This window comes from Corythoichthys intestinalis, chromosome 17, assembly GCF_030265065.1.
Source record: "Corythoichthys intestinalis isolate RoL2023-P3 chromosome 17, ASM3026506v1, whole genome shotgun sequence".
NCBI classification, from domain to species: Eukaryota; Metazoa; Chordata; class Actinopteri; order Syngnathiformes; family Syngnathidae; genus Corythoichthys; species Corythoichthys intestinalis.
The window spans coordinates 330,723-357,783 of NC_080411.1; the positions used below are offsets into that span (position 1 = coordinate 330,723).

The 27,061-nt window shown below is 41.0% G+C and overlaps 1 protein-coding gene across 1 annotated transcript; it reads right to left on the bottom strand.

Moving 5' to 3' along the window:
* fam163ba (family with sequence similarity 163 member B, genome duplicate a) lies at positions 1 to 26,079 on the bottom strand. Its single transcript, XM_057818087.1, has 3 exons — positions 25,365 to 26,079; positions 6,552 to 6,667; positions 1 to 3,966 (listed from the first exon to the last, which is right to left on the bottom strand). Exons 2-3 carry the CDS (start codon positions 6,642 to 6,644, stop codon positions 3,505 to 3,507), a joined length of 555 nt encoding a protein of 184 aa, XP_057674070.1. The 5' UTR covers positions 6,645 to 6,667; positions 25,365 to 26,079; the 3' UTR covers positions 1 to 3,504.
* Between the last annotated feature and the right edge of the window lie 982 nt (positions 26,080 to 27,061).

A 27,061-nucleotide genomic window follows, 5' to 3' on the forward strand; every position in this document is an offset into this window, starting at 1 on the left:
CCATTTTAATTTTTTCCAGGTCGTTCATTGTCAGAAGCAGCACGGCAAAACGCCACGCTAAAAATAAGTCAAAATATCAAAATGGCTTACCTCTTTGTCCTTTGTTGGACCATGGCTCACAACAAAATGTTGAATGCATATGAAATGTGAACGGCTTCACCTTGCTGGTGTTAAACTGGTCTTTCGGACGTCTGCGCAATCCATTCACATTTTTTTCCTCAGCGTTTTTGGTTTCGGGAAACGTATGAAGAAAACATCCTTCATATGTGGTAATGTCTAGAGTCATTTCTACAAGTTCCATAGCAGCAGTGTTTCCTCAGCATGTTCTTTTTTTGAAAGATTACCGGGAGAAAACAAGCAGAAATAACACGGATTGTACGCGAGGGCGTGTCTATAATGACCCACTTCCGTGTTACGATGGCGACGTCACAGTCTAAAAATAGCATTTGAACGATGTCGCAATTCCGTGTGAAAACAATGTAATATTCATACCGGGCCCTAGGGGGCAGTGCAGTTATACAAGGCGACCGCCAATGATGCACTTCCTTGACAACAAACTCCTCAGCCTGGAAGACATACCCGCCCACTCGAAGCGTTTTTTTCCTCTTTTGCTTCAAAAGGCACAAAAACCTAGTTAAATTAAAAACGAAGTAAACATATTCAATTATTATAAAAACAGTCAATTAATGCCAACATTTTTGCTATTTTGAATGTTTAGTAGCTGAAATTGCGTATGCCCAAGGTGACGAGTGTGAGTGCTCACGTCATCGGAGCGAGAACGTTCCATTCATATGGTTTCGCAGCAATGGAATCCTTCCGCTTTGGAGGCCAGAATCAGAAGTGTGCGTCTTCACCTTGAGTTTTCGCCGACACCGTGTAAAGGCGAGGCCGTTCCGCAACACCATCAGTGCGTCACCATGTAAACGGCCCCTTAGTTTGCTTATTGCAGTTTTCATCTGTATCCCCTCTACCTTCTGCGGCTACAGTGTTTCCGTTTTCACCCTTTTCTCAAAGCCCTCTTCCCATGGTTTCAGTTAGCCTATGGGTTGTTTTGAATCCCTGTCACCTTCAGTCCCGGACCCTTTCTGTTACCTCCTTTTTCACGATCAAGTGTTTCAATAAATCTTTCTAACACACCCCCTTGGTTGTACCCAGACCAAATACTCTACTTGTATCTAAAGATCAGTGAATCAAAACTAGAAAAAGTACTGGTTTCCTTTTTGTTTTTGGTATTCAGCTGCACTAATGATCAATAGATTATCACTAATTGGAATTGAATGGAAAACAATGTCATGGCTGATATTTTGTTTTCACACCATTTTATTATCAACATTGTGTCCGTTAGCCAGTAAACCATTAAAACAAGGACAGAAACGTGTCTGCTGTTCTTCTCGAAACCAAACATAAAAGCAACACTGAATTTGCGTGTTTAATCATTCGAATAACGCTAACAAGAGTAGTGTTTGTCTCCTACTTCCCCGTGCGACGCTTCATTAACAAGGAAAGTTTGCCGTGTGTGTTTACAGGAAAGCACGTCGATCGCTCCATGTTTGATCCTTTGGAAAAATAAATGAGCTTGCCAGGTCATGGTGATAAACAGAGAGAGAGGATATACAATAGCATCCATTTGAAAAGGGGAAGTGTGTCCAGTGTAGACGCGCCCGCTTTCACTTCCTCTCATCATCAAGCCGTAATTAATTCCACTCATTAAGACCATCCAAATTCAAAAGCCGCTGCTTCTTAGTCCGAGCGGCAGTCTTCCAACAAGGCTGGTCAAGAGTAGGAATACTTCTTAGTCTGAGAGAGAAAGGAGCCTGTTAAATATTAAGAGAATTGGCTTCAAAGCTTGATTAATGTTCAGAGCATGGATCAACAAATCAAAAGAATTCAGACAGAAAATGGAAAATGAATGAATGCAAAGTCCGAGAAGTTTCAGCAAAGATGCAAAGGAGAGTGGCATCTCTTTGATAAGAATAATTACAACTTGTCATTTCATCAATTCTGTTGATGATGGGAACCAGTGAAATGCTGTCATTCTTAAAACCTATTCACCGTTATTGCTGCCGATTAGCACGTGGGTCATGTCATTCAAAAATAGAAAATAATAACGGCTGAATTCCCATGAGAGGATAGGATTTCATACAAAAGGATTTTTCATTCGTAACCCCCAAAAATGGGGGTTACGAATGAAAACACAATATGAAAACACAAATTAGAGAAGCGTCACATGATTTTGCAAAGGGTGCCAATACTGAGTTTTGTGTAATTGTTTTCCCACAAGTAACACCTTCTCAATGGAAAACCAATAATACTGCAAATATTGTTTGAAATTCTCAAAATGTATCCCACCAGTAACACCATCTAAATGGAAAACAAATAATACTGCAAATATTGTTTGAAATTCTCAAAATGTATTGTAATTGCCAGGCTAGAAAGTGCAATGTAGAGTTGAATTCTTATATAGGTTGTGTGGAATGCACTACTTATTTTCCCTGCCTAGAGTTAGTAAACATGGTTGGCTGGCGTCTAAAGTTAACAACTGTGGTTCCTTGGCCTAGCTAAAACAACCAATGTACTTTCTCGACTTTTTCCAAAGTAGTTACTAAATACGGTTGATTTCGCTATGAAGTTGCAAAATACACGTCTTTGCCCTATACGTTTGAAAATATGATTTATATATATTTTTTGCATCCATGCGAGGTTGTTTGCCTTATCCAAATATAGTTCATTGCAGTAATAAATCACTTAAAGATACTGACGGGGCTTCTTGCTATATACAGTAAATCCACTAAATATGATTCCTGGCTCACGGTGTGCCGTTTTTTTTGGGGGGCAATTTTATATATAGTTTTGAATGGGATCACATTTTTGGTGTAGCATTTCCTACTCCATTTTTGCAAGGTGTTGAATGACGAAATATATTGTTTCACATTCACAGTCCTGTGAGCTGGACAGATCCATCTACAAAGCACACGAAAAATATTGTTGGGAAAAGAAATAAAGGAATTCTGTCTTCTACGAGCCCTTTATGTCATTTCGACATCACAGCGGAAGTTTAATCTATCTGCAAAAACAAAACAAGGCTCCCCCATCCCAATGATGCTGAACTACGTTTCATAATCTCCATAATCGGTGCATGGAGGAGAGCAGACACATCCTTCTATGACAGGGAAACACAGCGCCTAATCACATTTCACTTTGTTTTGTAGCAGCTATGGTAGAGAGAAATCCCTGACCTGACCGTGATGTCTTCCCGGAGAAGAGGGGCCCGACATTTTGTAATCTTTTACAAAAGCCTTACCGAGCCAACAGATTACATAACAACTTGAATACTTCAGCGAATGAATTCACGGACTCGGTGTCGCGTTCCAGTTCTTAGACCTGAACGCAAGAAATGATGTCCTGAGAGCCAGTCGAATGTCCGAAGCAGACCGCGTTAAATGATAGCGAGTTGAATATATGTGAACGCGGCCATCCGTCTTTGCGTGCGGTCCGCGGGCTCGGCTAAACGTCAGTGCTGATGCTACAGCTGCGAGTGAACATGTCTCTCATGGTCACCGAACGGGCCAAGTGGGGTTTCCGGTAGTTGGAAATGTTGACCGGCACGGGCAGCTCCATGTCCGGCTGCTGTAGGGGCGGCGGCACGCCACGGAAGTTGACCCGCTCGCCGCCGTTCCTGAGGCCGTCGGCCTGGTGGTGGTGGGGCGGGGGAGCGGGCGGCTGAAGATAGAAGGGCAGCTCGTAGTGGGTGCACGACGGACAGAAGGTTTGCGAGCGCGTCAGTTTCCGGGCCAGAGGCGGGGTGGGGAAGAGGGCGGGGCCATTGGGGATGGAGGAGGAGGAGGCGGCGGCGGCCGTTGCCGCCACAATGTTGTGGTTGGAGTGGACCGGCGGCAGGCGCGACGTCACGGCGAAGTCTGGCTCCTCCTCCTCCGACTCGGACTCTTCTTTCTTACAGCAGTAATACTACATAGTAGATGGACAGACGAGGAATAAATGTTAAAGAACAGAACAGGAATATTCTGCTGTAAACATCACATTCAGATTTGTCAACCGACAATATATAGCTTCTCGTCTAGTAAAATATCTAAATATGCTCCCCGAGAGCCCCTATCTGCGTGGCTGTTGCAGGTTTGGTGGGGCTCGCGCGCAGCTGGATGTGATTGGGCGCACCCGAGTGGGGCGTCTAGGTGCCGGGATTGGCGATGGGGCGGCATAGGTTAGAGAAAAGGAAAGAAAAAAAAAAGCCAAGACCTATGTTTCATACTCTAGAAGTTGAGACTTCCACCCAAAATCCAGATTCACGACTTGTGTTCACACTAGCATATGCCAATCAAAGGATTTGGAATTGCTAATTGCTAGTCTTTTCAGTAGGAATAAAGCTCCCAAATCCATTTGACCTAAATGGTCAACACAAATTGAAATGCACTTTTACAACGCTGAACCTTCATTCTAAACTGCCCATCCAGACATCTCTTTCAGAGGAGACCTAGCATTTTTCAATATGATCATTCCAGAGCGCACAGGGCATTAATTACCAGACGATGGCTATTGAGGCAAAAGAAAGAGGCATTGAAATGGCCAGCCTGGAATCCAGATCTTTCACCTATAGAGACCATTTGGCACATCATAAAGAGGTACGACAAAGAGGGCCCAAGACAGTTGTTTTAGATGACATCATTCCTATTTCTAAACTTGAGAAACTCGGTCTTCAGATGTTTATAGACCGTTGTAAGCAGAAGACGCAATGCCTCACAGTGCTCAAAATGGCCTTGAGCCAAAATGACTTGTTGACAGCATAGATTTGAAAATCAACATCATGTCCCCTTAAAATTATACAATTGATAGAAACAAAAATTTGGCCCCTCCAAATAACTTTAATCAGTTTTTATTCACAATGTGGATAACATTCCAATTGTTTTGGAATCTGATTTGTAGCTTTACAAAGCCACAATTTCACTCTTTTAAAATCTATTCCTTTTTTTTTTTTTTTTTAAGATCTTGAAAATGGCTTCGGTTAATTAATTTTAGGCACCGCGCATTACCTGGCTAACTATTGTCACACAAAACTAGTGGCCACACTTTCTTTCTTTCCGCGTGTTTGCTACCAAAGGAGAATAACGATGTTCCATGCTCAGTAGCAAATAGTCAGTCTTGCCCTATTCTATCAAGTCACCACTTATGGTCCCTAGCTTAATAAATTAGAGAATACAGTTTATTTTCGTAGAAATTTACCAAGACTTCTTGTCCTGACTTCTTTCATTGTATGTACTGTATTTCAGCTCAGACGCATAATCTCAAAGCATTCACACGTAATTGTTTTTGAGATTGCTTGTACCTCATGCACAGAATTTAAAACTCACACAATCTAATTTGTAGATGCATCCTGAGGGCTAATATAAAACTGCAATATAAAGAACACGTGGTTTTCTCTCGCAAATGAAACAATCGTAATATGCCCTAAATAGAAAGGATAATATAGTGACTGCTGCCTTTGCTTGCAGACAACCTTAGCAAATTGCTTTAGGGTGAAGAACATGCAGGTCGGTGGCATTATTACGAGCAATTAGGAGAACACTATCCTCACGATTCAGGTATTAGGCTTTTTTTCTCTTTTTTTGCACACAAATTACTCTCCATCAGTGTAACCTATATTCATATGAAATGACACAGTGTTAAAAGGTGACAATATGGGAAAAGAGAATGTTGTACAATGATGAGTGAAGAATAGAAAACTATGCAAACACACTTGGGTGAGTTCAGATTTAAGTTGTAGTCTGCATTCTCTTTAAACAATCTGGCAAGCTCATTTTTCATTCTAGTGCACTCAGCTTCATTTCTAATGTCTTGATAATGAAATATCCTTGATTTAATTGCCAGTCTTAATGATTACCCATTGTTACCTTTAAACCAAACAGCCTGCGGATGCATTTCATCTTAATTGTACCCTATGTTTGACTTTGGTGTCAATGAATTCAATTTCTAACAGCAACACTTAGAATTATTCTCTCCAAGAAGGTTGCGGTTACTAGCGCTCAATAATCATTGCGACGTTTGTGACAGTGACATGAATCGGTTCATTGATATCGGACTACTCATTTTCGCCAAATGTGAATATCTGAAACTCATTTAAGTTGTATTGGCATATTTTAGATCAGTTTTTGTCAAACATTTGACACAAAGTACCATCTTAAAAAAAAATACATGGCTCACTATTACCAGTGCAGTTGTCTACTAGGGCTAGGTAATGTGAGTGAAACACATCTAGATGCACTCAAATGCTTCTTAAAAGTTACTTTGTACCTTTAGATATAACCTGAATACATTGAAACTGACTGAAATTCTCCAGAAAATGTGTAAAATACTTTATGTATCAAATGTATTAAAGTACTACGAGATGTACTCAAATACATGTAATCTATTCCAGTAAGAATGGCGAAGCTCAAAACGGGAAATCCCATAAATGCACTTTAATTCAACATGGATGAACAATAATCTGAGCGATATCTGTTAAAACTGCTGTGCTTTGAATGCCCATACTGCACACTCACCTGTAGTCTGCAGTAGCACAGTACTGCAATAATAAGAAGTAATATGACTGTAGCAAGGATTCCGCCAGTGATGACCACTGTCCCGGCTGTCATTCGAATGGCTCTCCATCAACTGCCTGCATGGAGAAAAGAGGAGGAAGGAGGTGAAGACCTGGATGACAATAACGAGAGCACAGAAGGCTCACAATAGAGAGGCGCCATCAAGTAGATTACACCAGAGTGTCACCTCGGCGCCGCTTATTGAATTATCCAGCTGTTACAAATAAATGTAATAGAATCATCTGGCAAGTGATGCCCGCTTGTGTCAGCTCATACTTGAAAGCATTTGGGGCAGGGAAGGGAAAAAAATGGAAGTTGTTTGAGAATACTTGATTACAGGCAATCAAGATGATATGCTGAAAAAACAACAGAGTGGGGAAGAATGCAAGAGAGGCAGACAGATTTGATGACTGGATATGGAATGAAGAAGAGGGACAGAAAGGAATGAAGTTTCTGGGAGGAAATGAAACATGATAAAGCGATTCATTTGTTGTTGGAATTCTGACTAAGGGGCAAAAACAGTTATGCCCAGGGGCATAGCATGGCCCAGTACACTGTCAGTGGACCCCTAAACATACCAGTGCATGACACGTGTGGGCTTAAAAAAAAAAAAAAGGGCAGGGTTATTATTAATCAAGTATTTTAAAAAGTCAAGTCATTTTAAGACAGGGGTGGGCAAACCAGTCCTCGAGGGCCGCAGTGGGTCCAACTGATTCAGCACAGACAGTTTGACCAATGAGGTTTCAGCGGAAAGAAGAAGCACCTGACTGCAATCTACTGATTGTATGAAACCAGATTGGTGAAAGGCTGTCCTCATGATGGGTGTGAACAAAAACTCGCACCCACTGCGGCCCTTTGTGGAATAGTTTGCCCACCCCTGCTTTAAGGGGAGCAGCATCATATGAAAAAGAGGATTATTTTACTCAAAAAAATATATAAATAAATAAACAAATATTTACATGAATATTGCCCCCCACCCCCCCAAAAAAAGAAAAAGTTTTGTCTGGCAACACAACTGGAAACAGCAGAAGTGGGGGAAAAAAAAACGTTATGGTACCTTTCATGGGAAGCTAACGGTAAGACAGCATCATGCAAGAGTGATAACGTCTGTAATATATAAATATTTTACATTTGGATGTGCCCCCCTCCGCTACATATGAAAATATGTCATCGAGACAACCTTAGAATAAACACAGTGGCAAAGGATGTACTGCATGTTATTTATTACATCCGCATATACAGTTCGCATTGATTTTGCTGCCCTTTAATGTATATTCCTTTCCAATCTGCTTATAATGGCTCAGGCAACAAAAGCAATGCACCCGGTCCACTAACGTGACACAACTGCTCCCCCAAGGCAGTAGTTCAGATGAATTTAAATCCAAACTGCAAACCAACTAGATCAATAAGAGGAAAAACAAAGAACAATGACTTTTAGCTTAAGATTTAGGTCGTAGCAGGTGTGAAACAGGGTTTGTTTATTTAATTAATTGAAAAGTAGTTCAATCTATTATACGTACATAGTGGGGGGGTTGCCAACATGCAACACAAAGTATTGATGAATGTGATCAAGCCAATTAATATTTTGAACTGCGTGTGTTGTCAGGTTTTAGGGGCGAGGTGGTCTCAATCGCAGCGAAAACAAAAGGCAGGGCAAGGCAGGGTGTATGGGACCTGAAAATGCTTTAGTAGCAGTTAGTTCAAAACAAAAGACCAGTGAATCAAACGAAAAGGTATCAAAACTTACTTTTAAGGAAAGAATTTGAACACGAGGGCTTGGGCGTACAAATAGACAAGGACAGTACATGGGGAACTTAAATACAGACATGGGGTAACGAGACAATGAGACACAGGTGGGTGACACAAGAGGCAGCAGATTGGACAACACACAAGGAGCAGGCAGAACAGGTGAAATCAATGGGTAATCACGGGGACAAGCCACACTAAGAGGAAACAAACCCTAACACATTGGTGTCAAACCGATTCCACAAAGGGCCGCAGTGGGTCCTGGTCTTTGTTCCAACAGATCCAGCACAGACAGTTCAACCAATGAGGTTTCTGCTAAAATAAGCAGCACCTGACTGCAATGAACTGATTACGCTTGTAAAACACCAGATTGGTGAAAAGGTATTCATCTTGTTTGGTTGGAATGAAATCCAGCACCCACTGCGGCCCTTTGAGGACCGGTTTGACACCTGTGCCCTAACACGTGTAGCATTTTCCAACTAAATGAGATGGCTGCAAAATTCTGATCGTGTTATCCCCCATCAGCTAATAATGGTAGTGTGACTAAATAAATCAATCACATGAAGACATGATTCCTAGTTGGGTTGAATTTCACCACTTTGAATAAGGGAAAGTGAAAGCAAAATCAAATGAGTCCCTGCGGTATGCTAATAAGGCTCGCCATCATCCTCATGGAAATTCCACAATAAAAAATTGGGAATTAATGTTCCACTTGCTTCAAACTCATCACAGTTTATTTGCAGCATGTTGATGACAAAATCGAATGAGCTAAAATTAGTAGAAATATGATTTGCACTATGTTAAGGAGTATGCTAGTATGGTCACAACTATAGAATAATAATGAGACCCATATAGCCTCTTTGAAGGGCACATCGTAAATTGCAGGCAGGGGCTGCACCATTTTCTTTTCAGGTGACACTAATGTGATGAAAGCCAAGTCGATGTCCTGACTACGTCATTGATAGTTTGACAGTACAGTACTATAATTAGTTCATACACAACATTTGCGCAGAAACACATGCTAAAACGTTGCTACTTCAACATTGGTTGCAATTTCCTGCCAGATTGGGGGGGGGGGGTGGAACCCCTCTTTCTTGGTGTGACAGGCAGGTAACGGTTGTGCAACGTACCAAACCTTTCTTGGTTTTGGGTGCATCACAGCAACAGGGTCTGCATGGTGGGAAATTGAAAGCGTCTCAACCCTAATGAGCAAACAATAAATAAAAAAAAAATAGTAAAAAGCGAAAAGAGCCTGCCTTTTTGTTTTCTTTTAAAGGGTCTAACTTACTTACTGAAGCAGCACATTTAGAAATACAACACGAGTTTGTTCAAATAGTGCAATGGCCAAAATAAATAAATAAATAAATAAATAAATAAATAAATAAACCCACATCATTTGGGATAGTGGATTTCAAGCTCAAAATGTCATTGTGCAGCAGGAAGGAGATAGTACCTTTTCTCGTAGGCACCGTCTAACTGTTTGCATTATTCTAACACACTTAATATAATCAATCAGGGAATAATATTGTTTCTCGTATTTCCTGTTTGACTATTTGTATTACTCTAACACACCCAATATAAAATAAATAGCACTTATACCATAGTTTAAGGAAAACAAGCAGAATATAGATAAATTAAGATACATGACGCCTTCTTATCACGGAAGCCCAACGTGTGCGTCATTCAACTGAATGAGCAAGATTGACGCACCAACTCCCGCAATCAGTTCTTCCAGACTGTCCAGAACAAATGGCGGGACGCCCAATCCCAACACAAGGAACAGCGGTGAACGCCCGATATCTAAGTGATAACACGACTGACAAGACACCAAGAGCCCCTTTGACGCTGAGGTGGCAAAATCCACAACCCCCGTTGCCCTGACAACAGTCACTCCCGAATCCTCCTGTCCAATCCACAAACAGATAATAATCCTAAACAACGCCTAAACACACCCTTTCTTCAGCCCACAGCCTGCCCCACGAGAGCCTTCAAAAGACAATGTTTAACTAATCGTGCCATTTTTTTCTCGGGAACCTTTTGTTGACATGTGATAAGGTGACCTTTCCTCCTCGCATGAGTCTGTGTCTGTTTCGCCTTGCTGTTTGATCGCTGTCAACCAGGATTAATTGTCAACTTGTTCTCAGTGAGCCATCTTCCAGCTTTAAAAATGGAGTCAGTACAAAGGGTTAAGACTAAGGTGAATGCGTGGAGTTTGGTCTTGGGCCAGATTGCCGGGGTCCCGCCGACCCGGGTATGGCTGGCGCGATTCCGGCAGTCTGGCTTAACAGTACAGTCGACAAGTCTGTCAACCCTTTGTATATTGTTTGGTGGTATATTGAGCTTTTTCTCGTTAGTAGTGGAGCTCATCTTTAACCCTTCATCTTTGTGTAATTCATTCATTCGTTGATCGTCTGTACCTCTTATCCTTCCTCACGAAGGTTTGTGGGGGGGAGCCGGAGCCTATCCCAGAACTATGAGCAGGACCTGAACTGTGAGTACAACCTGAACTGATCGCCAGCCAATCACAGGGCACACAGACAAACAACCTTTCATGCTTATAATCACATGACTGGAGAATTTAACACTTGACGTCCCGGGGTTTTTTGGGCTATAACAAAAGACCAGAAAGGCGTCTTGGGTGGTTCAAACAATAGACCACTCAAACAAGCAATCAAGCACACAACTCCCCTTCACACTCCAGTGGAGTTGCTGCCTAGGTGTGAAGGTGGGGGTTTCACTCTGGATAGCTGCAATTGGCATCTTGAATAATTGCAAATCCAGGGCTCCCTTGGCTTTGGCAAAAACGGATATGGCCGGTCGCCGTGTTCTACAATATAATTGACATGGCAGCACTGATCAGGCATGCACCGGAAGGCAAGAGAGACGGGTGGACTTCTTGGTGGGTCTTGCAAAGGAATTGGCTCACTTTCATGCGGGTGCAAAGAAGGAAAAATGGCTTCGGCAACAATCTCTAACACCTAGCCCCGGGAAAAGGGCGAAGTGTCATATGTCACCACATAAAAAATGTTTTGTTTTTTTACTACACCGTCCCTTGAACTGTAGGCAATCTGCAGCTTTTGGAAGATGTAAAAAGGTTGTCCGCCCAATTGCCTGCCTGAGCAGTCGGTCCACTGTTCGACAAAGCCAAGGCAGCCCTGTCCTGCAAACACTAAAGATGCTAATTGGAGCAATCCAACCCTGTGGTTTTGCTAGTTTGAATGGGAATAAATAATGAGGACCTCAATGCTCACAAAAGATATGCTGATTAGGGTCAGAGGACCCTTTTTTTTGGTACTTCTAGTGTTTTAAAGCGCTTTGGGAGGAAGCCAGAGGACACATAGAAAAGGCATGGAGAGAACATGCAAACCCCACACAGGAAGCCCAGAGGCCAGGATTTAACCCTTGATTACAGAACTGTGAAGCGGGCTTGCTAACTATTCTGTCACTGTGCCATCTCTTTCTGTAACAACACGCACCACATCTCATGCTATACTGTATACACGCACACATACCATATAGACGTCAAGACTGTCAACACAGGCATGCAGCCTCAGCTACTGTGCACTGTATCCTAGCAGGTCTCGAGAGGCCTTTTTAACCTGATCAGAGCACTTCCACAGTGTTAATTATTCAAATGCACACATAACACACGCGTGTGTAAACACTGCACGGTGTGTAATAGCTTCGTTTCTGCTAGTGTCGGTCCGCCATCATAAGGCGAGGTTAGCGGCAATCCTCGGTCGCCTCTAATGCACTCAGACAACAACACGGGAATAACGCGCCCCGCTTTGATGGAACATGGCAGAGATCACAGCAGAGGTCTTGCCTGGAATAATGGCCGCTGACAGGCTCTCAACCGGAGCGGGGCGGGAACACTTGCGAGGTGGTGAACAATGAGACTGGCGCTGTTACAAGTTTAGGTTGTCAACACACAAACACACTCGTGTGCATGCAGCAGGGACAAGTTCTGTCAATAACTGTACAGCTTTGCTGTATCCGCTGTCACCGACTTCTTAGAATAGAAATGAAATCTACAGTGGTACCTCTACTTACGAAAGTCATTGGTTCCGGAAGTAGTTTCGTCACCTGAAAATTCCGTAAGTAGAGACGCGTTTCTATGTAAGTGGCATAATCTGTTCCAAAACCTCCAAAATTCAGACATAAATCTTCTATAATGCATATAACCTTGTAACAAATACATGTTACAATTAAGATTATTGCACAATAAACATAAAATCAGAGTTGCGCGTAATGTAAAAAGAATAAAAGTTAATGAAGAGGACGCTGGGATACACACATAGACATACAGTAGAGGTCCCTCCTAGCCAACTGGATGCCAGGAATGCTAGGCAATAGCCAATGGCAGAGCAGCTATGTATGTTACGTTCAGTAAACCCTGAGAGCTGCGAGTATCAGCTATACTGTATTTTTGCCTTTCGTATCCTGATTTTTCTTTTTTTCGTAACAAGAGGCAATATTTTCCCGTTGAGGTGTGTCTCAACCTGAAAATTCTGTATGTGGAGACGTTAGTAAGTAGAGGTACCACTGTATTCCTAAACAGAAAGTGTCCGTCAACAACCTTTTTATCCTGCGTAGTCATTCAGTCTACAATATATCATTCGATCATTATCAGACCACTAAGAGTATTAGATGGGAAAAATGAATTACCACCAAGTGATAACAAGTAGTACTTTCTAAAATAAAAATAAAAAAACTCCATAAAAATGTCTTAATGCTAATGTAGAGCATATTCATTAATTTACTTTCACTGGACTTTTTTATTCAAAGCACTTCTTGCCTACCTATTAATCTTTAGTTTTCTATTTCTGAAAACAAACCTGATCAATTTCCATCATATGCTACTGTAGTTGAATGCCTCAGTGGCCAGTGAGCATATTTAAGGCTCACTAGAACTGACGAAATGACAAACTAATGATTAAACATGTGGTAATCACAGAATTGGAACGGCTGTATTAAAGACGAAAAATAGCCATTGACACGGCCGCTTTGACACCTTTGAGCCGTGACACAATGCGATGTTCTGTCCGCATGACTGCAGCGTCGTCACCTGATTCAGCCTGGCTCGGAGTCACATTTCACATTTGACACTGTCTCATTGCAGCTCTGCGGTCACTCCATACTGCTGCGTTATGACCACAGAAGAAGAACAGCCTCTTTACGCTACCAAGCCAGACTTCAATGAATACTGGAAATTCGGCAGCACTAACAAAGCTTTGTACAATAGTGTATAAATGAAATGCACGTCATCTTGAAATCTTTCCTGGTTACAAGTCATGGTCAACAGTGAAAGTTACAGTACAAGCCTCTCAGAAAGAAATGACCTTTCCCTCTCCAGTCATCGGAAAATAATTGCCTGTAATTATATTTTGTCACTCGTACTTGCTGCCTACGCAGAATAAAGTGGTAGAGCTGAGGTTAGTCTTAATGTGTGCACTTTTAAACTTTGAATGTTGTTTACAAGAACAAAAGTAGACTTAAAAGAAGGCATTTGAACATAATGAAATTGTTCAAGTATTTTCATTGTTCTAAATTTATACAGATGTCATGGGTGTAGACTTTCTAATCAGACAAGCTTGGGTTTTCTTTGGGTAGTTTAGCTGTTAACTCCCGCATCCCAAAAGCATGTGCAACCAACTATAATCCATCCAAACATGGACAAATGTTTCAAAGCCAACACTACCCTTGAAAAAAGGTCTTCTTGACTGGAAAAGAAGAAGAAATAAAAAGCACCCCAAGTGTGCGTTGACATGTGGCGGCAGAGACTCTTTCAAAACAACCTCTTTTAAAGACCCTGGCAAAACTTCTCCCTGACACAGAAAACCTCGAAATACTTCTTGGGCACTAGGGATTTTCAGTGGTATGAAATTTCTCACATTTCTGCATAAAGTCAACATCAAATTTGATCTGATTGTAGTCAAAATCACACAGATGAAAATACAGTGTAACTATAACCACCAAAGCATTTATAGGTTTTCATATTTTCATGAGGATAGCATGAAAACAATGACAGAAGGGGGAAAAATAAGTAAGTGAGCCCTCTGCCTAAGGAGACTTAAAGAGCAATTGAAACAATATTTTTACCAAACATTTTAGGTCCACATTTTGCCCACTATAAAACACACCTGGTAAGAAATGTCTTGATGAGAAGCATTGTCTGATGTGCATCATGGCTCAGTCAAAAGAGCTGTCTGAAGACCTGCGATCAAAGATTGTTGATTTGTATAAAGCTGGAAAAGGATTAAAAAAAAAAACCTTTTCTAAAAGTCTGGATGTTCATCAATCGACAGTCAGAGAAGTTGTCTACAATTGGAAAGAGTTTGGCATTGTTGCTTCTCTCCCAAGGACTGGCCGTGCAGTAAAAAAGAACCCTAGAGTGTCTGCTAAAGACTTACAGAAATCACTGGCAGAGTCCAATATCTCTTTGCACACATCAACTATATGTAAAACTATGGCCTAGAATGGTGTTAATGGGAGGAGTCTAGGGAGGGAGCCACTGCTGTCTAAAAAAATAAATAAATTGTTGCTCATTTAATGTTCCCAAAAAGGCACTCGGACACTCCACAGAAGTTTTGGCAAAATATTTCGTGGACTGATGAAACCAAAGTTGAATTGTTTGGGAGTAACACACTACGTCATGGTTGGAGGAAAAATGGAACAGCTCGCCAACATCAACACCTCATCCCCACCGTGAAGCATGGTGGAGGGAGCATTACTGCTTTGGGGCCTGGACAACTTGCAATCATTAATGGAAGAATGAATTCAAAAGTTTTGCAGAAAAACCTGAGGCTATCTGTCAGACAGTTGAAGCTAAAACGAGGATGGATGCTGCAACAAGACAATGATCCAAAACACAGAAGTAGGTCAACTTCAGAATGGTTTCAGAAGGACAAAATACACGATCTGGTCAAAGTCCAGAATCCATTGAGATGCTGTGGCATGACCTGAAGACAGCGATTCATGCCAGACATCCCAGGAATCTGTCTGAACTACAACAGTTTTGTAAAGAAGAATGGGCCAAGATTAGTCCTGATCGATGTGCCGGACTGATCTGCAACTACAGGAAGCGTCTGGTTGAAGGTATTGCTGCCAAAGGGAGGCCACAAAATATTTAAATATGATGGTTCACTTACTTATTGTTTGCATACTATCCTCATTAAAATATGAAAATGTATAAATGTTTGGGTGGTTTTCGTTAAAGCAGACAGTTTTTCATCTGTGTGATTTTGACAAAGATCAGATCATATTTGATGGTGATTTTATGCAGAAATGTAAGAAATTCCAAAAGGTTCAGATACTTCTTCATACCACTGTACTACTCGACAGGGCTTTGATGGTATCCTGAGGCATCGCGAGGTGCTTCTGAAAGAGGACAAAACGTGCTGATAAGTCAGTTTTGCGTCGAAAGCTTTTGGTAGGTTACATAGACAAAACTCTTTGCAAGTAGTAGTATTTATTGGCCAATATATGCGCTGTGCCACCTGTTTTTACTGCCTACAAAAAAAGTATTCCATAACAGGCCTGGGTTATAAGTTCAGTATCAGTTAAATGTACCCCAGAGAAACAGTGGGCGCTGTTTGCTGTGACACCGCTAGCGCCGTTATGACCTCCTACCTGGAAAAGTCTTCCCTAATGTATACACATTAAGCAGGTGGTTTCCTGTCGGTTTGGTCTCTCGCTTCCATGCTCAGCTGGCGCAAGGCATCCGTGCCCTAGGGAGCACCGCGAGGCATCTGTTTCGACATGACTTTGAACGGTGGTAAGAGCCACGAAAGACAATGCCTGTGATGCGCAGATGAAGAGGTAACACAACAGTCCGTGTAATGCTGCGCTGCGCATGAGTCCAAGTCTATCAAGTTGGAGCGTGTTCTCCGGAGAATTCAGTCAGATTTCAGAAAAAGAAATGCGCTGTCATCACTATAGTGACTGTAGTTTTGTGAGGGTAATGTGGTGAGGCTATACAGTATGGTGACTATTTACACTACAGTGGAATCCCCTGGGAACAGAAATAGGCTATATATAAATCATTTTTCTTTCAAATTTCATATGTTGACAGAAGAAAACAGGGTTGGGGTCTATGTTTTGGGTTTTTGCAGCAATTTATTCCTGGCCTTGCCCTTTCCCCCCCTGTGCTGTTTCTTATCCTTGCCTTTTGATTATTGTATATCTTAATTTCATATAACCATAACTAAAATTGCATTTATCTTGAAAAAATGCAGTAAATCTGAATTGAAAAGCTTCATAATTCATACTGATTGGGCATGGATATTCATGATACATGAAACATGCATTAACCAATATAATTTAACTCTAAATGGGACCTATTTAATGATGTTAAATGGAATTTTAAATTGCTTCAATACAAATAACAGTGTTTCTAGAGTGAATGCCAACCCATTTCTTGTGTTATCCACGCATTTAAAAAAAAAAAAAAAAAAAAAATCGACATTGCAGTGACGTGTGGTGAAGTTCATGGCTGGTGAGACTCCTAAAATTAAAGTCAGATGTACAAAGAGATGAAAAGGGTGTATTGGTCATAATTGTTTATACTTGGGATATTTAGACAGAAGTATGTCACGTATGTTATTAAGATATCTACACTGCTGGCCAAAAGTATTGGCACCCCTGCAATTCTGTCAGATAATGCTCAATTTCTCCCAGAAAATGATTGCAATTACAAATGCTCTGGTAGTTATATCTTTATTTATTTTTGCTTGCAATGAAAAAAACAACAACAATTAAATCATTATCATTTTACACAAAACTGGGCAAAATGGGCTGGACAAAAGTATTGCCACCCTCAGCCTAATACTTGGTAGCAAAACCTTTAGACAAAATAACTGCGAACAACCGGTACCCATCAATTAGTTTCTTAAAATGGAATTTCAGACCAGTGTTCTTTGGCCAACTGCTCCAGGTCTCTGAAATTTGAAGGGTTTCATTTTCAGATCTCTCCACAGGTGTTCTATGGGATTCAGGTCTGGGCACTTTGGAAGTCTCCAGTGCTTTCTCTCAAACCATCTTCTAGTGTTTTTTGAAGTCTGTTTTGGGTCATTGTCCTGCTGGAAGACCCATGACCTCTGAGGGAGACCTAGCTTTCTCACACTGGGCACTCCATTATGGTGCAAAATTTGTTGGGAGTCTTCAGACTTCATATTGCCATGCACACGGTCAAGCAGTCCAGTGCCAGAGGCAGCAAAGCAACCCCAAAACATCAGGGAACCTCTGCCATGTTTGACTGTGGGGACCGTGTTTTTTTCTTTGAAGGCCTTGTTTTTTTATCCTGTAAACTCTGTGTTTTCCCAGAAAGCTCCAATTTAGTCTCATCTGACCAGAGAACATTCTTCCAACACTGTTTTGGCTTTCTCAGGTAAGTTTTGGCAAACTCCAGCCTGGCTTTTTTTATGTCTCTGGGTCAGAAGTGGGATCTTCCTAGGTATAGAGTCCCTTTTCATTCAGACGCCGACAGATAGTATGGGTTAACACTGTTGTACTCTCAGACCGCGGGACAGCTTGAACTTGTTTGGATGTTCGTCGAGGTTCTTTATCCACCATCCGCACAATCTTTCGTTGAAATCTCTCGTCAATTTTTCTTTTCCGTCCACATCTAGGGAGGTTAGCCACAGTGCCGTGGGCTTTACATTTATTGCTGACACTACGCACAGTAGACTCAGGAACATTCTTGTCTTTGGAGATGGACTTGCCACCTTGAGATTGCCCATGCTTCCTCACAATTTTTCTTCTCAAGTCCTCAGGTCTTCTTTTTTCCCTTCATGCTCAATGGGGTACACACAAGGACAGAGGACAGAGGTTGAGTCCACTTTAATCCATTTGAACTGGCTGCAAATGTGACTTAGTTATTGCCACCACCTGTTATGTGCCACAGGTAGGTAACAGGTGCTGTTAATTACACAAATTAGAGAGGCGTCACATGATTTTGCAAAGGGTGCCGATACTGAGTTTTGTGTAAAATGATAATGATTTAATTCCTCCCCCCCCTTTCTCTTATGTGTTTTTTCATTGTAAGCAAAATAAATGAAGATATGACTACCAAAGCATTTGCATTTTCTGGGAGAAATTGAGCATTATCTGACAGAATTGTAGGGGTGCCAATACTTTTGGCATGCTCTTACAGATGAGTATAAACGATTAGAACAGTGAGTTCAGGGAAGACGAAGTTTAGGAGTAGGTTTGAAGGCAGAGCGTACAGCAGGGGTCTACATGTTTAGTCCTCGAGAGCCGCCATCCAGCTTGATTTCCATGTCTCCCTCCTTTAACACACCTGAATGAAATAATCAGGATCCTTATCAGAGGGAGACATGGAGAACAAGCTGGATAGTGGCTCTCGAGGACCGGACTTGCAGACCCCTGGCGTACAGTATGAATATTGACTTTAAAAATGTTTAATTTGTCTTCTGTTGGCTATAAGTGATGGGCATAAAACCTTTGAGAGATTTTTTGTTGAGTACTTTGAGATGGTGGTACTTGTAATCCCCACAATTACGCAATACTTGGTGCAGTGTATTATGTTGTTCAGTCCACCACGGTGTTTCAAACAGTTCAAGCAGGGGTGAAAGTGGGCCGGAAAGCCGTTCCGGTATAAAATTCGGAACTGTCAAACCTCCATGTTAAAAAAAACATGCTTGAGTATCTGAGACCGACGACACAGCGGACCGCCGTTGATGTGCACGTGCGCGCAGCGAACCACTCTTTCCTGGACTCCAGCTGTCCGTTCAATTGGCCAACATAATGACATGTGATCAGCATGGATAGTTTGCTCTGATTGGTTCGAATGCACGTTTCTGGCACAACAACAAAAACAAAAACAAAACAAAAAAAAAAAGGAACGAGTCTGTTGAATTTTTTTTTTTTTTTTTAAAAGATGATGCAACGAAAAATTGATCAGGTCTTTTAAAAGAAAGAGTTGAAGAGGTGTGTTTTATCTTATTTTATTTGCTCTGATGGGGAGGTTCAGAACAATGTATGTCATTCGTACTTATTTTTGTTTGTGTTGTACTGTATGTTATATATTATTATATAAAAAAAAAAATCCATGTTTACATTATCTTTTAATGTATGTCCCATGTATGTTCTTTAAGTAGGTAATATTGAGGTTTTGCATTTAGATGAGAGGAAATGACGGAAAATAAAAATGAGATGGAGATGTATGGTGTTTTTGTTAATTTGCACATCCTTGAAAAAAAGACAATTTTGAATTTAGTAACAGTTTCTCGTGTATGCCGTGTTACAGTAAGTGTAATGCAGTTGCGTAATGCAACCTGTTGTTTTATTGTGTGTTATTGGTATAACTGCGTAAAGCAGTTTTCCTTGCATATGTGTGGTTTTAGGAGGTTTGACACCCCCCCAATCCCCCCCCCCTTTTTTTTTTTAAATTTCCGGCAAGACGTTCTCGCCCCTTTCACCCCTGAGTTCATGATTGGATTTGAGAGAATAGTAAGGCATAATGGCTCTGAATTAAAGAAAAACGTTAATCCATAGACTTTGTAATTGTATTGACGGGTCAACACGGCCAGCCACTGCGCAGTGTTTCAAGCAAGGGGCCCATCCCACAATTCACTTCAGTTATTCGATGTCGGTCTGGCATCTAACGCCGGATTTAGGATAAAAGTACGAAAGCTGGACCGCATACAAACAGGAAAGATTGTCTCAGGAGTGATTTGTTTGAGGATTTAAGGTAATTATTATATTATTTGTCCCATGCATGCATTTTGAAACGTGAAAACGTGAATTGTGAAAAAAGAAACAATGGAAAAAATTAGCTGCGAACTTTGCAATATTTACATAAAATCACAAAGAATCGAAACTGTTTTACATCCATATCTATAAAGAATTCAGGGATTTCAGCATTTATTCACAAGAATTTTTACCGGAGAAGGTCTTTGTGGTGATAAGGCGACGCCACAGTGGCTTAAAGACTAGCAGCACATTCAACATATTCACGTAAAATAAATAATGCTGCCCGTTTTTTTTTTTTTTTTTTTTTTGCTTTTAACCAAGAATCGAGACTGTTTTATGCCCATATCTATAAAGAATTCAGGGATTTAAGCATTTATTCACAAGAATTTCAACGTAAAAAGCTCTTTGTTGTGGTAAGGCGGAAACACAGTGGCTTCAAAACTAGCAGCACATTCGACATATTTACGTGGAATAAATGTGTACTGCCCCGTTTTTTGTTGTTGTTTTTTTTTGGTTTTAACCAAGAATTGAGACCGTTTTACGTCCATATCTATAAAGAATTGAACGATTTACGCATTTATTCACAATAATTTTCAGTGTAAAAAGCTCCTTGTCTGTGTTTCCACTTGGTCAGCTTTGACAGGGATAGGCCCTTTATTAATGGGCCCCGCGCCCCCTCAATACCATTATGAAGTCAATGGTTAATCCTTGAACAGCATTTAGTCTCCCAATAAGAAGAAAACATAAGGGAAGAAAACCTTAGAGAGGATGAGGACGAACATATAGTGGAAGGAAAAAAAATATCTTGACAGAGCTGTGTTACTATGGTGACTGGGCAGTTGCAGACAATCATACCATCACCTTTTAGTTGGTTGAGTGGGTAGAAAAGTGCTCGAATGGTTGTTTGTTGTGCCCTGCAATTGGCTGGCAAGCAACAGGATAGGCTCCAGAACCCCCAAGACCCTCTGAGGCTAAGCTGCGTGTAGGATGAATGAATGAATGAACGATCATTTCTATACTGTATAATTGTTTGTTTGTTTGTTTGTTTGTTTGTGTTAAATGAAACAACTACAAAATGTACATATGTGTAACTGGTCTGATGTTGGTGATGTCACATTGCTCCTTTCTTGTTCTGCTCTTTCTTCAACCGGAGTTTTTAACCAACGCTATCACTGCTACTGAGCCAATAGCAGTCTAGCTTCATTTGCAAGTACACTTCTTCAAGCTCTCAGTGAGCCGTGCTTTTCTAACCTTTGACATATACAGCACGTCATCCAACTGATCTGGAGTAGCTCAGGGGTTTGCGCCATTGACTGCCAAGATAAAAGTGTGGATTCGAACATCATGTCACCACCATCAAGACTGGTTGCATATTATATATATTATTAGTATTTCTTTACTGGCCTACCATGATTTTCTGGTACGTTTATTTTACGGGTTTCTTTCTTGTTGTTGTTGTTTTGGCCATAGACTTCATAATGTATGACGGGACATGGGGCCGATAAATAGGGGGCCTGCGTTGTTGGCGAGGTTGTCAAAGCTGACCGAGTGGAATCACTGTTGCGGCGAAGAAAGATTCGCCGATCCAGCAAAAGCTTATCTTTTCACTTTTTCTATTTTTTTCTCTATTTTCCACAAATTTTCCTTTCCTGTCTTTACCACTGACTCACCCTTTTTAGACCTTTAGTGTAGTCACCCCTTGTGCCACCAGATGGAGCCACATAAAAGTTGGCCTCTAATGATCCACTAATGGGGGATGGAAGCCAGGTGTGTATGTAAACACTGTTATATAGGTAAGGGGAATCGGGTGTGTCCGTAAGCACCCAAACAACAGAGCACAGACGTTGCTGGTGAGTTGCAGTTTGCTTTCCCATTCCAAATAATGAATAATCAGGCTACTAGAATTCAATAAGCCTTTGTGAGTGTAAAAGTGAGACAGCTATGAGTTTAGAAGTTGGGCAGCTGTAGGCTGATATGTTTCAATTTAGGTATTGATCAGAGTGGCCTGAGAGGCTGCCCTTTTTTTGTAAGCATTTTCTGTTAGAATTTGAATCTGTTCAGCAAAGCATGAGTACATTTCAGCTTGTAAGTTAAAATGTTGACAAGTTACTTCATATTAAAATATGCTTGACTGAATTTGAACTATTATTATCATTAATGATGATGAAATAAGTTGATTAAGTAATCAATTGGTCTAGTTTAAGATAAGTTAGAAATTGTTTAAGTTCATGACACCGATATTTGATTATTTGACTGTAAATATTTCACTGTAAATAGTACAGAAAACATTTTCACTCTTTTTACTGTTTGCTTTTTTCCCCCCAAGGTTTTCAACCTGCTATTCTTCTTTCTGATTATTCAAACGTTCTGATTATTCAAACGAATAAAAATTGGAAGAAGCCGAGTTGGCCTCGCGTCATATGTGCTTGCCATCCCATCAAGCGGGACAAACATTTAAAAGAGCTTGACAATCACAGACAAAGAGCTTTTCTCATTGTGAATAAATGCTTAAATCCCTCAATTCTTTATAGATATGGATGTAAAACAGTCTCGATTCTTGGTTAAAAGCAAAGAAACCGTGCAGTTAGAGTTTATTTTACGTAAATGTCGAAGTACAATGCTAGTCTGTTAGTGAATGTAGCTAGCGGCCACCTGATGTAAACGGAGCTTTTCTGGTGAAAATTCTTGTGAATAAATGCTTAAATCCCTGAATTCTTTATAGATATGGACGTAAAACACTCTTGGTTCTTGGTTAAAAGTAAAAACAAACAAAAAAAAGCGTGCAGTTAACATTTATTTTATATAAATATTGCGAACTATGATGCCAATGCAGTAGTGGCTAATTTCTCCCATTAATTTTGCTCCACAACATTTCAAAATGCATGCATGGTACAAAAAAAAATAATAATCACCTTGAATCCTCGGACAAATCACTCCTGCGACAGTCCTTCCTGTTTGTTTGCGGTACAGCTTTCGTACCTTTTCAACAGAAATCCGGCGTAAGATTGCTGTGTGTTTGTGAATAGCTCCTTTTGATGTGGGCGGCCCCTTACTTGAATGCGTTGCGCAGTGCATGACCGATCTGAGCCGTCAATACATTATGAAGTCTATGTTTTGGCATAGCTGTCAGTATTTTACCGATTCAGTTTTTTTTTTTGGAACAGTTTACTGTGCTGGCAACATGGTATTGCAACTCTGCCCATAGACTGTAAAACCCCATTGAAAAAAAAAGATATAGCTGGGGTTCACGGTCTCTCTAATGTAACGCAGCAGCTTCTGTGCCATTTCTTCCTGTTGCCCCACCATCCCCCACCGCCAACCCCCAACTCACTCAGTGGGATGAAGTCAGCTGACCGGCGGCTGGCCCAGGAGATCTCTCCATCAGAGAGCATGGCAGGGTGGAGCCGAGTGGGGGCTTGGAGGAAGGGTGGCGACTGTTTAACATGATCACATCCTTTTCCCTTTTTATGTAGACCACAGTGGATCTGTAATAATGCTCACTAGCTCGCTCCCTGTGGTGTGTTTTAAAGGTAATTAAGGCTGCTGTGTGAGCACTCAAGTGGACATGTAATTGCATTTACCTCTCCGCTTTTCTACCACTGTGGAACCATATTTCATACACCCTTCTCCTCTTCTGGCTGCAATCTTTTTTTTTTTTTTGGATATCTTCAGTCCCTCCTCCGGCTCTTTAATGGCCGACGGTCTCGTGCTGAAAACATCAGCAGTAAAAACACACAGTCATGCTCTGTGGGGGGAGTTTATTGTGTGTGTGACTGATCTCCCAGGGGGCCAAGGTTATTCGGAGGGTCACTGGTGGATGTCACCATGGGAACCCGAGTCCCGCCTTGTCTACCATTGCTGGAGGCGCTCTTAAATGGCACAATGGACAGTGCGAGATAAAAATCAATTGGAAAATGATTTTTTGACAGGTGCATTAAATGATGTAGTATTTGATTATGAACAGATATGTAATAATAAATCTATAATAATAGTACCTCATAGCTCAAATAACATGAATATGCAATATCTATTAAATATTCAATAAAATATGGATGACGTAACACTGTACATACCGTTGGAACACAACCACAAGTAATACAAATGCAAAGAGTACGCATACTACAATGAAGTTACAATGAATTGGTGGGTATTAAACTTTCTCACATGATTATCTTTACGAATATCTTTATTTTCTTGAAATGACCACCTCTATTCCATTTATCATGTAACAAAAGTCACATCCATGTTTATATTTCAACAACTGCATACAGTATGCCTAAGATGCAAAAAGGATGAGATATGGCTGGCAAGTAGTTCAGGGTGTACCCTCACTCCTTCAAATAATCAGCTGGAATAAGCTCCAGCGATCATTGAAAATGAATGAATGAATGTATGAGCAATATGTAAATATTTACATCAATTGACTGTATAAATACATAGAAGCATTCAGAACAACCAATTGAGAATAAGTTTTCCAGGGCTTCATATTTTGTTTCTTATGTCAAACCGTCACAGGAGGCAGCTGACAAATCTAACTTTTTCCAACCAAAAAGCTATTGAAAGTCTAAAAAGTGCCACATATAGTGATATGAAAGCGTTGTTCTCGAATCCTCACTTTAAAATCATTCCCAAAAAAAAAGTAAATATCAGAAAGCTATTGCATAAAATGAAGCTTTATCTATTAAGGAAATAACTATTCAAAGCTCCCCACCTGATAAATCATGAATTAACTGTGGCTAATTATTTTTGGGGGGGAAAGCCGAGTATATCTGTTAGTTCATCTGTCAGTATTGAAAGGGTTACAAAACCAGGTTCCAGTGAACCTTTGTGAGCAATTCACAAACAAAGAAAATATATACAGGTGGTGGACCCTCTCAGGAGTGGGCGGCCAACAGAAATGACTGCAAGAGTGCAGTGACAGCTCGTCCAACTAGTACGACTACAGTAGCATCTGCTCACAAGTCATGCTGTTTTGTCAGCATGTAGGAACTCTCGCTCACCTTCCCCCACTTTAATCTCATTCTTTCTTGCCTTTGTTTTTAGCTACATACATGCCCACGAACACACGTTGTACTGAACACTGTGCGGATGGACTATAACCAATTATGAATTCAATTGAGGAGCGTACAGGGAGATACGAAGCAGATGCCTCCCATTATAGCTTGAAGGATGCGCTGGTGCTGTCCAAGGTTCTGCAAGTAGATGCGCTACTGTCTTGCCAACTTTACTTTGTCTCCTGGGTTATTTTACCCCCAATGTACTAATTATAAATCGCGTCTCAATAGGGTGCAGTGAATGAGAATTCAGCCTTACCTTCAGAGATAAGATGAATCAAACGGGTCACATGGAGGGTAGAAGCGGCTGCTTGGATGCCAAGTCCTGATCTTTGCTGGCTTCAGAGACTTCACATTGACCCCGGTCAAAAAATAATGGGGTGAGAATGTCAAATGGAAAAAAAAAAGTAAATCAAAATTAGATTTTAAAAAAGGAACGTGCAGAATTTATATTAGTCTCTTAAATCACAAGGCAAACACCTTGTATTCATACAAAACTGTTGAATCTAAGAGTGAAAAAAAATAATTAAATAAAAAAATGGAGTGACTGCTGTACACACACTTCCATCCACAGCTCCAGTTGTTGTTTTCGATGAAAGACAAGCAAGAGAGGCTGATAAAGCAAATAAAACCCTCCTACGCGAACATCCCCCTCAGCTTCAGCGGCATATGTGATGGAGGATGAGACGGCGTGATGGCAAAACTCCACACCTCCATTCTGACCAGGACAAAAAAAAATCAAACACCATCAGAAGCAGTCCGGTGTGGCTCTGTCGTTTTGGCTCATCCACAGTCAAGGCACACGCTGCACAATCAATTCATTCCCCTATACTGCCCGTAAGAAGTAAAAAATTTTAAAAAAACAAACAAACAAACATCTCTGAATAGGGGATTTATTTCAATAGAATGGAGGAATGCACGCCGATTCCGGCAGCCTGGGAGATGGCGCTTTCGTCACAGACTCGCATTGCATATAAGAAACGAGAGAGGGTGCGGGCGTGCGAGAGAGTGAAACGGGGAGAGAGAGAAGGTGGGGGCAAGAAAAAAAGGGGGACAAGTCCCTTTTGAGTCTGAGTCTGCAGGCGGTGCATGGTTGGACTACACACACGGATGCTGAGTAAGTGGAAGGATGTGACTGGGAAGTAAATGAATGAATGAAAGAAAGGTGGATGCAATAACATTTCATAATGAATAGATACAATTTACCCTACCCTAGATAAAACATATCTTGCACTTTTCCTGAGTATACTTGCTAAGTGCTTCACATATAGTATGAAAAAGTATCTGAACCTTTTGGAATTTCTCACATTTCTGCATGAAATCACCATCAAATGTGATCTGATCTTTGTCAAAATCACACAGATGAAAAAACAGTATCTGCTTTAACAAAAGCCACCCAAACATTTATAGGTTTTCATATTTCAATGAGGATAGCACGCAAACAATAACAGAAGGAAAAATAAGTAAGTGAACCATCCCCTTAAATATTTTGTGGCAGCAATCACTTCAACCAGACACTTCCTGTAGCTGCAGATCAGTCTGGCACATCGATCAGGATGAATCTTGGCCCATTCTTCTCAACAAAACTGCTGTAGTTCAGTCAGATTCTTGGGATGTCTGGCATGAATCGCTGTCTTTAGGGCATGTCACAGCCTCTCGATGGGGTTCAAGTCTGGACTTTTACCTGGCCACTCCAGAACATGTACTTTGTTCTTCAGAAACCATTCTGAAGTTAATTTACTTCTGTGTTTTGGATCATTGTCTTGTTGTAGCATCCATCCTCTTTTTAGCTTCAACTGTCTGACAGACAGCCTCAGGTTTTCCTGCAAAACATCCTGATAAACTTTTGAATTCATTCTTCCATTAATGATTGCAAGTTGTTCAGGCCCTGAGGTAGCAAAACAGCCCCAAATTATGATGCTCCCTCCACGATGCTTCATGGTGGAGATCAGGTGT